Genomic DNA, 12112 nt, shown 5'->3' with positions numbered 1-12112 from the left:
CAGTTGTTTCCACTCCTTACGTGTCATTACAGTATATACCACCTCTGCTAAGGGTCCAAATCCAACTTAATTGACAAATGCCTTTTAAATCTAAATTAAAGATTTGCATCACACCACAAAAACATTACATTACAATCCATCATATATTTTAGAAAATCATACTTCAAAAAGAAATTTGTTGCAAAAAGAATGTTAAATACCTCTTTAACGGTTGCATCATCAAAAAAGATCCATTTGGAAGACTTGCTGTGATATGCGAATGCTAGGTAATGTCGACTAGAGTAACAGATCATTCCCACCAGGTTGAGATCTCTTTTTTTGGCATTTTCATCAGTTACTTTATAGAACAGCTGAGGAGAGATAGAAAACTCAAACTAACAACAAGACAAGGAAAATATAAGACATTTTAAAGTATTGTGCATTATAAATGACAAATGTAGGCAACAATAGAAATTGTCCAATATGTAATTCTTTATTCTCAAAATCACAATACAAAATTTTAATTTCCTGATGTCTTTAACATGGTTAAGTAATAGGTCTCTTCTACTGACTTAGACATTATGTAATTTTGGCCTGCAGCACTCATATGGCCAGGAATTAGTAATGGTTCAAGGAACAATAAAAGGCATGAAAAACATTTATAATGCTGGTAACTGAAAAAATGACAATAATATTTCATTTCTGTAATTCTTTTTAATGTTATTTAGCCATTGTACTGCAGACAGAAGACTACAAACCAACTTACCTGCTTTTTAAATATACCTACAGTATAATTTATTATAGTAATATACTATAATGGTAATCTTGCATGGAATATAATCAAAATTAATTTTGAATAATATTAACTACTTAGAGAAAAAATAATTCAAAGCTCACCCCCGAGAGATTGAGGTTTGGGCCCAGAGAGCGAATGACATCTTCAGTGAGGTCAGACTGTTCAGCGTCCCATACAAAGCCAATAGTAACGATCTCTGGACAGTTCATCAGCACACGTCGGATTTTAATACTCTGCCCACAGTTACTCTGCAATACGCAAAAAACGCAAACTAAATTACATTTAAAAATAAATGCACAACATTAAAAATAATTCAGTAAATAAACAGCAGAGAACAATAGTGTCGAAATACCTCAGAGAAAGAAGACACAATTTTCACACTGGAAAAAGTTAACCCCGGGTTATTCTAAACCCCAGGTAAACCCTCATTACTGGGTTATCTGTGTCATGTTTCACACTGTTCATACTTAACCAGGGGTTTTAAGATAACCCTGGGTATTTATAAGCTGAGGTTTCCACTGTGCATTTCTAAACCCTGGGTTAACGTTTTTATTAGAATATTTCCATTGTGAACAGTCAACATGATTGGATAAAACGTGATGTCAAACTGACTGAATTAAAATAGCACTGCCGTTTTAAATAACCGCTTGTCTCGCATTTTCGCATCAATGACGAACAGGAAGCAAAGTAAATCTCTCTTGGCTGTTTTAAGTCTCCTGGGATGTCATTTTTTGGGTTAGGGTTAGGGTTAGGGGTTCTTCGATTCAGGTGTTTTCAGTAGACAGATTGTTATATGGGAACGAGCATCATTCGCGTGTGTCATCAAGACATTCACGTGGAAATTCGCATCATGGGAGAGGCGTCTGCGACTCCGCTCGCATCTTGTAATCCCGTCACTACTACAGCAAGCTCCTGATTGGTTAACACGGCGCGGTTTTCCGCCAAAGTTCAAATTTTTCAACTCGCGCGTTTGCCACGTCCGCGCTCACTGCCTCCTTTGCGCCGCGAGACCTCCAGACGCGCGTCAACGCGTCTTCACATTGAGTTAATATTGAAATCACTCGCACTTGACTCGCACTTGATGCTGGTGTGAACTCAGCATTATGGTGATATAAGGTATGTGCTTTTCAGTTTCTGATTGGCTTTCGTAGCTAAGCAGTCATAACATCCCTTACAAAAATTAACCATGGTTTTACAACAGTTAAGACCAAAAAACCATGGTTATTGTAGTAAAACCATGGCTACCACAAAATAACCATGGTTTTGACAACCATGGTTTTCAAAAACCATAGTTAAACCATGGTTAGTGTAGTAAAACCATGGTTTTGCTCATAGTAATCAATTGACCAAAAAACCATGGTTACTACACTTTTACCACAATAAAACCATGGTTAATTTTCGTAAGGGATTCTAACCCTGTTTCGTTCCACACTGCATGTGTTTGGCACCACAATGCGGGTTTAACCCTGCAAAAGTTGTGCTAACCCTGCTTCAGGTTCTTAAGGAGAGAAGAACACCTACCTCTAAAAAACCTGCTACCCCTTGAGCAGAGGTTCCCAACTCCGGCACCCGAGATCCACCCCCCCGCAGAGTCTAGCTCTAACCAGGATCAAACTCACATGTCTGCAATTTTCGGGTATATCTGAAGACCTTGATTACCCTGCTCAGTTGTGTTTGATCAGGGCTGAAGCCAAACTGCAGGAAAGTGAATCTCGAGGACCAGAGCCGCCAACCCCTGTCCCAGAGGATAACCTAAACTTTAGAACAACAAGAATCTCCAACTTCCTAGTGAAAACCTTTTTGTTGTGTCTGGTTGGTTATTGTTTGTAAGGTTGCAAACAATGTACATGGTTGTTTATACTGTATGGTGTTTTGTCTGTTTCTTTGTTTCTTTGATCTGATTCCCAGATCCACTGGACCTAGTTCTGGATTGCATCACTCCCACTCCCCGGTTCAAGCCTCGGCTAGGTTCTGTGCGGAGTTTGCATGTTCTCCCTGTGTCAGCGTGGGTTTACTCTGGATACTCCGGTTTCCTCCCACAGGCCAAAAACATGCAAGTTAGGTGAATTAAAAATAAATAAAAAAATACATTGGCTCTTTTAAAGGTACATGTCTATGTTTGCATCTACAGTAGTTTACAGTGAGTGCAACTGTGTGCATTTTGCCGCTAGAATGATTGAGACTGGCTCAACAAAGGTGTTTTCACTCTTGGAATCAATTCCTCACAAAGAAAAAGGTTTGTATTCACATGCTTAAAATATTGCATCTCTAGTCCCACTATATTCCATCCACCTAAATTGAAAAGGATAATGAATTCACTTAGGGGTGGGCGATATCTCGATATCTAAGATATATCGATAATTTTTTAAACCTCGAAATGAAATTTGACATATCGTATATATCGATATAATGCTTATATTTAATTCTGATTTCGCCACTTTGCCTGTTTGCCTTCTCTGTGTGCTGTGCGCGCCCCGCCTCCTTGCTTGCTTGTGTTCCCCCTCCCCTCGCGTGTTGTCTCATTCAAAATGGCGGCGCCCGCAACCAGCCCGGAGGCTACAGAACTAGTTTCAAAAAAGAGGACAAATGGCTCCGTTATATGGAGATACTTCGGTTTTAAGGTGTCGGACGAACAGCAGACAGATGTCTATTGCCGTGAATGCCGAAAGTTGGTGCCAACCAAAGCTTCTAGCACCACGAACCTTTTCCATCATTTACAGACAAGACACAAGCTCGCATACGAGGAGTGCACCAGACTAAGGATCCCGGCCAATAAACCCACTAGCTCTGGAAACACTCCACAAACTACACAGATAACACTTAACAAATCTTTAACGCGGAGTGTAGAATATGAAAGAAAGAGTGCAAGGTGGTGTAGCATCACAGAGTCCGTGGCAATTCATATAGCGGCGGACATGGTACCCATTGCCGTCGTTGAACAACCTGGCTTTATACGGATGCTAAAAACACTTGACCCAAGATACAGTTTACCTAGTCGGCATTACTTTGCGAGACAAGAACTCCCACGACTGTACACTACGGAGAGAGGGCGGCTTGCTGCTGAATTGAAAAAGGTTACTGACTATGCCCTGACTACAGACATGTGGAGCAGCAGGACATGCGAGCCTTACATGTGCGTTACTATACATTATATTTTGGACTGGAAGATTAAAAGCGCATGCCTTCAAACCACATATTTCCCACAAGATCATACAGGTGAAAATATAGCAGAGGCTCTCAAAGACGTAACAACAACCTGGATGTTAAATTCAAATGGACCCGTGGCCATTACCACTGACAATGGCGCGAACATCGTCTGCGCAGTCCAAAACAACAACTGGCAGAGGATGCAATGTTTTGGTCACAGACTACATTTGGCCATTGGTGAGTGCAATATGCTTCTCTTATGCGGGCGTGTGTGTGTGTTTTGGTTGGTGGGTGGGTGGAAGGGGGTGTGCCGTTGTTTTTAATGATTGTAAAGCACATTGTTGTGATTGTAATAAAATAATATGGTCTTTAAAAAGTTTATTGCAGAGTAATAAAAAAAGTACAGTGTTAAAAGAAAAACTTTATTACAACCTAAAAATTAACTATACATATATACTTATACAGCCACAAAATTAAGAGCTAATTCATTGCTTGAGCTATTAAACTACATTTAAAAACAATTAATTTTATTTTTGCTTTTACTGTGTTACAGGTCATGGAATGCAAGACCCTCGTATCACACGGGCCATTTCTCTGTGCAAGAAAACTGTGAGCGCATTCTCCTACAGCTGGAAAAAGCGGAGGGATTTGGCTGAAGTGCAGGCACAGATGAATTTACCAGCTCATCAGCTCAGTACGGAGTTGACCACACGGTGGGGATCACGTCTACAAATGGTAGAACGCGTCCTTGAGCAGGAAAGGGCTCTTGCCAAAGTCCTGTCTGCTGACAAGAAAACAAGACCTCTGGTTCTTACCTGGCAAGACATAGAGGTGCTAGAGGCCATCCAAAGAGCACTGAAGCCCCTGCAGGACTTCACTGACGCTTTGTCAGGCGAGGAGTATGTGACACTCTCATACGTAAGACCTGTGCTCCACCTCTTTAACAGCAGGCTCCTTGCTCCTGAGGAAGGTGACAGTGAGCTTACAAAGTCCATCAAACACACCATCCTGACTTACTTAAATGAAAAGTATTCAGAGCCCTCTACCAGTGACTTGCTGGACATTGCTTCCTTTATAGACCCACGGTTTCGGGGAAAATATGTCAGCAGTGGGAAACTGGTTGCATTGAAAGAGAGGGTCATCTGCGAAGCACAGAGTTTGTTAGGTGATCAGGGGAGCTCTGCAGGTGTTGACAAAGCTGTGCCTCAGTCCACACAAGAAAGTGCCATAGCAGATCCTGTGCCCCCCATTGCTAAAAAGAAAAAAACACTAGCCAGCTTCTTTCTCCCAGATGCAACCCCTAACTCTTCTTCATTCTCACCTCGCGAGTCCATTGAGACTGAGTTGTCAAGCTATTTACAGTCTGTATGTTTGGAGAGTGAGGCAGATCCACTACAATGGTGGCAGGAACATGAGGTTGCCTATCCAGCACTGAGCACCCTAGCAAAAAAGTACCTCTGTGTGCCTCCTTCTGAAAGGATCTTCAGCTGCAGTGGAAATATAGTTACTTGTCAAAGGGCTGCACTTAAGCCTGATACAGTAGACAGATTGGTATTCCTTGCTCAAAACATTAAAATGTAAATGTTACACAAACTTGTTTTTTAGCTATTTGTTGATAGCTACAACAGAGTTCATGCAAAGTTGAGTTTGAGTAAAGTTGTTTACGAATTAAAAGAAGGAGAAGATATGTATTATTTTAATTTACAGTTAAATTATTATTATTAATGTATTCAGAGTTTTTTTATCTTATGTAGCAGAAGCACTTTGTTTGCCTACCTCGAGTGGAGTTGTTTTATTCTTGAACAGAAAGAAGGCAATATGTATTTTATTTTTTTATAGTTAAATTATTATTCTTGTTTACAGTTGCAGAAGCACTTTGTACCTGAGTGAACTGCCTACCTCTTTGCACTTTAATAAAAAAGGCCTTGTGGAATTTGGCGCATTTGTTTTTGCAGTAGTTTTTGGCTTTGTGTGAAAAATACCCACCCTATCGAGATATATATCGACTATCGAGATATAGCAAAATATATCGAGATATAATTTTGGGCCCATATCGCCCAGCCCTAAATTCACTTCACTGCACAAGAGTTAAGCTCTACTGCACAATAGCCAAGCTCCAAGAGTAGCCTTGATGATGTGCTTACATGAGCCACTGTGCAATTACATGCAATAATATGTTTTTTAACAGATTTTTAACCAGATGTGAAGCAACAAGCGTTGTGTCTTGTTAGGATACGATGTAAGAGGGGGCACCGAGTGACCTTTATGACAAGAAATGGTTCCTGCCAGTGCTGTCAAGCCATTGTTAGAGTAAACTAACTTTCAATGGATTTACAAAGATAGAAAGTCATGAAATAGGACAGCTGGGACTAGCCGGACTACCACTTGTATGCTGCGTGCACACTGCCTGTGCCTGTGTTTCGCCCATCTCTTTTAATGAGGTTGTAAGGAGGTGTTCGTAATTCTGGTTGTCATAGTAACAATTATAAACAAAAGAGTAACCTTACTTTATTTGTAACAGCTGATACGAAAATTATTTGATCCATGACTCAAAAAACTTAATCTGATCCGTTTAACCCAGTGTTCTTCACATCCAACCCCGGAGAGCCGGTGCCCCGCAGAGCCCAGCTCCAACCCCAATCAAACACACCTGAGCAAGCTAATCAATGTCTTCATGATCACTAGAAAATCACAGGTAGGTGTGTTTGATTAAGATTGGAGCCAAACCCCGCAGGGCACCGGCCCTCCAGGGCCGGATGCGAAGAACACTGGTCTAATTATTACTTCATTGTAAAGTTATGTAATTTAAGGTAGGCATTGATGTCCACCCTATTTCACCAACGTCCATTGAATTTAAAATTTCTGCCCTCGCCACTGGATTGCAGTACCTTATAATTTCAGTCATACCTGACACACTGACAAAGGGATTATAAACATTTTAAAATAAAGAGTATGTGACATATCTCGTGAACATACAACTACTTAAAAAAGTAAGAGCTGATATACTGTACAGGGCAGTTACGCAGATCCCCAATAGTGTTGGCTGCCTGCAGCAGTTCACCAAACATATCTGAGCGTAGTCTGTCTGTCTTCTCCAGGACACGCTCGACTTGTTGACTGACAGAAAAGCAAAACACACATAGGGAACCCATTAATGTGTATTATTAACTTAAACTTTAATTTCTCAATTCAAACAATGTTGTTTCCTTTCAAGGGAAGTCAGCACTGCATCTTGGTGTTTATGCTTCTTGGGAGAGTCAGTGTCTGAAGCATGTGGGAAATCATGCCAAATTATTGGTTGACAACAGATCACATGACAGGGCACATCACGAAGACCATAAAATGGCACCAGCATCACCAGCTTCTTTGTCTTGAGAAAACCACATGTCTGTTTGTGAAAAACGTTTGTCATACTGTTTGGCAAGCAAGGAATAAGTATGGCAAGCAAGGAATAAAAAATATGTACAGCATGCCACTGCATCCACGCTTCCTTAGAGAGAGCACATACAATCTTTGTGTCACTTGTTTGCGAGCATAGAATTCCTGTTTAGCTTTCAATGGGGTTGACTGTGCTCATTGCAAGTGTTTCACAATAAGGAAGCTCTGCTCACAACTACTGTAACTTATCTGCAGCAACAAGAGTCAGACATCTGTGACCCATGGTTTAGAAATAGTGTTTGCCAAGATGGTGCAGCAGCTCCAACCATGGGCTTCACAGGTGGAGTTGGCAGAGGTGGAGCTTGTGACTGGTATTCCTCTTTTTCTCGCTCCATCCTCAATGATTATGGGCTTGTCAAAGTGCACTTTGTTTACTAAATTTAATGCAGAAACCTAAGCTAGTGCCCTGGTCAGAGAAAACTGAGTTCACCCCTCATACAGGGCAACTGCAATTCAAGCCATGTCTCAAGTGCCTTTCAAAGTGTGCATGCAACACCATGTCATTTTTGGAGGCATTTTGAAGAAATTAAGTTCCTCAGGCCATAAGATCTTGCCCTCCATGCCACCAAGCAGACAGTCCGTTTAATGACTGATATGTTTGGCATTAGGCATCATCTGTGGCTTAAAGGCGGAGTCCACGATGTTTGAAAAACGCTTTGGAAAAGAAGATGGGCCGACTACCAAAACACACTTATAGCCAATCAAATCAAATCAAATGCCGGGTTGCGTATGTGTGGGGCGGGTCTATCAACAGAAGGTCCAGATTCTATTGGGGTAGGGGCGTGTTTGTTTAGGTGATTTCGAATATCAACATTGGCTTTCAAACATCATGGACTCCGCCTTTAATTATTTGTGCAAATGCCGTTGCAGTACTATTATGATGGATGTCTTTTTTACAGGCTACAGTGTGGCCATAGATGACCATCCAGCTAATGGTCTCTCTTAGGCAGGCATTGTTTTTGTATGGCACAGTGAGTAATAACATTCAGATTTAATGTTCCTGTGTAACCTAGTAGCTGCTGCTTCTAATTACCAGACTTTAGACATGTCTCTGCATCTTTCTTATGATAGTAAGAACCTGATTATGTAGGACACCTTTGCATTTTTATGGTCTTCACAACGCTTCATCACATGACCCCTCATAGGCAAAAAATTGGGCTGATTTTACATGTATCACAAAAACAAAAATAAACCAGAAGTCACACTTTTGTCAACACCATGGCACAACATCTTATTCCCTTCTGTAACATGGTTACATATGTACTTTGAAGTACTTATAATGCAGCTTTTTTAGCTGTCAAAATGGTCAAAGAATGCATTTTACATTTTCATATAGATAAAAGGGTCAATATGACATTATCCATATAAAAATAAACATATTATTTACTAAATAAACTAAAATAAACTTTATCTGCAGGATATACATTACTAGATGATTTCACTCACCAGAGGGCTGTGGAGGATACATAGTGCACAAGCTCAGTGAAGGGGTGAGGGTCTGATGATGCCCCACAACTACGACAAACAAACTAAGCAGGAAAAGAAATTACTGTGAGAAATACATAAGCAGAAACATACCATAAACTGTGATAGGTCACTCATTGTAATAAATGTCTTTGATAAGTAAAGTAAACTTTGTCAAAATAAACATAAGAAACAAAGATTAATATAGAAGCACAGTTGTTATTTTGGGCTCTGGCCTTAGCTAGGGATTTTTTAAACTTTGTAAGCTTTGGGATAACACTGCTTTAGGTGTCTAACACTTAGGGCCAGATTTACTAACAGCTTGCGCAACAACAAACGTCTCGGGTTACAGCTGTTGCGTCGTCAAAGTGACACTTTGGGAACGTCTCTGCGTGATTGCGTTTTAAAGGCCTGTAGAACACAGTGTCTCGTTCCCTACTCAGGGAACAAGGGTTACACACCGTAACCTGAGACGTTCCCCTTTTGAGGAAACTCAGCACTGCGTCATTGTAGTGAAGCTTTGGGAATAGAATACCCACAACACCATAGCTTCAAATTCCTGTCTGTGTGTTTCAAAGAGCAGCACTAGACGTGAGAACCCTTGAACGTGGAATAGATACCAAATCTTTTTCATAAAATTTTTATGAATGCGAGCGAAGAGGACCAACCTGCCACATCACCAACATCCTCTACTGAAACCCCAGACATTAAAGCCATAGAGACCTCCATACCCCTAGTTAAATTGGCACTGAATTGGTATGGCCACTATGGGTATGGCCATCCAGAGACACCATAACCCAAAGAGATACCCTCGACTATCCATTTGCTTAAGGTTGGTTTGGTCACCGGGCCACCTTTCTTGGGCTAACAAAAAACAAGTAAACAACTGCTCAGGTTCACTCCACTAAGCAGTCCTTTGAACATAAGCATCCAGTGCTCACACTGGACAAATCAAAATTTTCTGCTTTTTCAAGCTTTTCCTGGTCCACTGTACTGAAAAAAAAACACAAACGGCTTAAAAGATAAAAGGCATAGGCACATTAGCTGGTACCTTAGGGACATAACCCCACCTAGGGTACAGAAAAGCCTTAACAATTTCCGGTGCAGACTCTAGGCACGTGGAAGAAACAGAAAGAGTCTGAATATCTCATACTTTCTTAAGAGGAACAATGTTTTCAGAGTAAGAAAATTCAATAGGTTCAAAGGGTGCCAAAGATTGCCCTTCCAAAACAACAGCCAAGTCCCAAGCTGGGACCCTGGAACGATATACAGGCCTCGGCCTCTGAGTGCCACAAAGGAAGCGAATGATTAATGGGTTCTTTCCCATAGTACAAAGGGTAAATGCAGAATCTGACTCCCATCTGAGAAAGGATGTCTTTTCTGATGGAATCTGCCAGGGAGCTCCGTTAAGGAGAGATATTACCCTCAATTTGATGTTACCAACAATGGGCTGACCCCTTCTCATTGAACTCTCTCCAGAACTTCTTGGAGCAGTCCAAACCCAATGGGGCTATATGTGTGAGGAAAAAACAGAGCAGACAATGTGTTGGACACTGCTGTCATTAGACCTAACAATATTTGAAATTGTTTGGCAGTGTAAAACTGGCCTAGTCTTAAAAGTGTGAGGTGAAAGAGCTAGGCCAAATGGAAGAACCCAATATCAGTATGCTTTGCCTCTGAAAGCAAACTGTAGGAACCATTGGGTGTAAGGGTATATGGAAATAAGTGTCTATCTTTACAAAAGTCCTCAGTTCTAATTTGTGACCTGACCTGTTTTATTGTAAGTATCGTGAACTTCCTGACATTCTGGTTCAAAAGTCTCAGATCTAAAATTGGATGCAACCCTCCGTCTTTTTTTGGAACTAAGAAATATCGGCTTTAAAAGTCAGATTCCCTCTCGTGAGGTGGAACATGTTCTATGGCCCTATTTCAGAAGAGAGTTTTTATTTCTTGTTCTAGCACTGGAGTTCACTCCGGGTGTACAGTTGTAGTCAGCACCCCATTAAAAGACTGGGCAACCAGAAAATTCGATTCTATATCCTTTCTCTACACTAAGCAGAGGCCAAGATGAAACGTTTGGCAGAAGTTTCCACGCTCCCAGGTTGTTTACTAAGGGAATCAGTCTTTCAAGACCAATTGTGTGAGTGTAATGCAGCACAAGCTTTAGAGGAGCCACTGTGCCCTGAAACACACCGGGTGGCAGCGATAACGGGCGTATAATTATACTGTATAATACAAAATAAGCCAGGGGCTTGCCCAAGACCATCAGGTATTTTTCTTGGCTAAAGCCTACATTAAAGCCAACAAAAAAAGCTACATTTTATGACACAGAAAGAGTAATATTTTTAAATATTGTGCAGGTTATTAGCTCCATTTCCTGTGAAACGAAATGCATTCTGGGAAACTTATCTGTCAGGGATGTTATCTGAACTTGGCTTGATGTGAACTTGGAATTGGAACAGTACTTGACTTGACAGTACATGACTAGTGATGTTTCACAAGTCCACCAGAACAAAAGTACAGACAAGAACAAACTGAACGCATACTGAAAACGGCCTATGCTTTTAAGATGCCTTTTTATACTTTCTGGTTCACACCTGACCCGCCTATGATGTATTCTCTTCCTATTGGCCTGATTTCATATCTTGCTTCAAGATGCAATCCCTCAAAGGCATTCCCAATGCGACCCTACGGCGACAAAGCATTGCGTTACCTTGAAAGGGAACACCTCTTTTGCCGTTAAAACACTATTGTCAGAATTTACTAAAGACACGCAGTGTCTGAAAAGGCATGGACACAGTTGTTTTTGCGACCGTATTGCATACAGCAGTGTGAAAAAGTGTTGGCCCCCCACAGACTTCTTATGTTACTGCAAATTTGTCACACTTTAATGTATCAGATTATCAAAAGGTTCTTATTATTAAGGGAAAACAAAAAGCAAAAGTACATGGCTGTGTGTGAAAAAGTGTTTGCCCCCTGTTAAAATATAACTTAACTGTGGTTTATTACACCTAAGTTCAATTTCTCTAGCCACACCCAGGCTTGATTACTGCCAAGCCTGTTTGCAATCAAGACATCACTTAAATGGGACCTGCCTGACAAAGTAAAGTAGACCAAAAGATCCTCAAAAGCTTGCCATCATGCCAAGACACAAAGATATTCAGAAACAAATGAGAAATAAAGTAATTGGGATCTATCAGTCTGGAATAGGTTATAAAGCCATTTCTTAAGCTTTGGGACATCAGCGAACCACAGTAAGACCCATTATCCACAAATGGCAAAAACATG

General features: G+C 40.8%; 2 protein-coding genes across 5 annotated transcripts in view; one reads left to right on the top strand and one right to left on the bottom strand.

The window, feature by feature from the left end:
* usp53b (ubiquitin specific peptidase 53b) overlaps nt 1-12112 on the bottom strand; it is a 64098-nt gene that overhangs the window by 34422 nt on the left and 17564 nt on the right. For 3 of the 4 annotated variants that reach the window (XM_055205351.2, XM_055205350.2, XM_055205352.2), the window contains exons 6-9: nt 8807-8889; nt 6934-7039; nt 877-1023; nt 201-350 (exon numbers count right to left, since the gene is read on the bottom strand). In XM_055205351.2, the coding sequence (XP_055061326.2) occupies nt 201-350; nt 877-1023; nt 6934-7039; nt 8807-8889 (486 nt within the window). The remainder of the gene's footprint in view (nt 1-200; nt 351-876; nt 1024-6933; nt 7040-8806; nt 8890-12112) is intronic. The other variant, XM_055205353.2, reaches the window with a different exon arrangement.
* LOC129446184 (E3 SUMO-protein ligase ZBED1) lies at nt 3102-5503 on the top strand. Its single transcript, XM_055207146.2, has 2 exons — nt 3102-4159; nt 4476-5503. The coding sequence occupies exons 1-2, from the start codon at nt 3304-3306 to the stop codon at nt 5501-5503; spliced, it is 1884 nt and encodes a 627-aa protein (XP_055063121.2). The 5' UTR covers nt 3102-3303.

The sequence above is a fragment of the Misgurnus anguillicaudatus genome, chromosome 3 (assembly GCF_027580225.2).
Source record: "Misgurnus anguillicaudatus chromosome 3, ASM2758022v2, whole genome shotgun sequence".
Lineage (NCBI taxonomy): Eukaryota > Metazoa > Chordata > Actinopteri > Cypriniformes > Cobitidae > Misgurnus > Misgurnus anguillicaudatus.
Note: the sequence above shows the minus strand (reverse complement) of the source record. Positions and strands in the feature narration are given on the sequence as shown.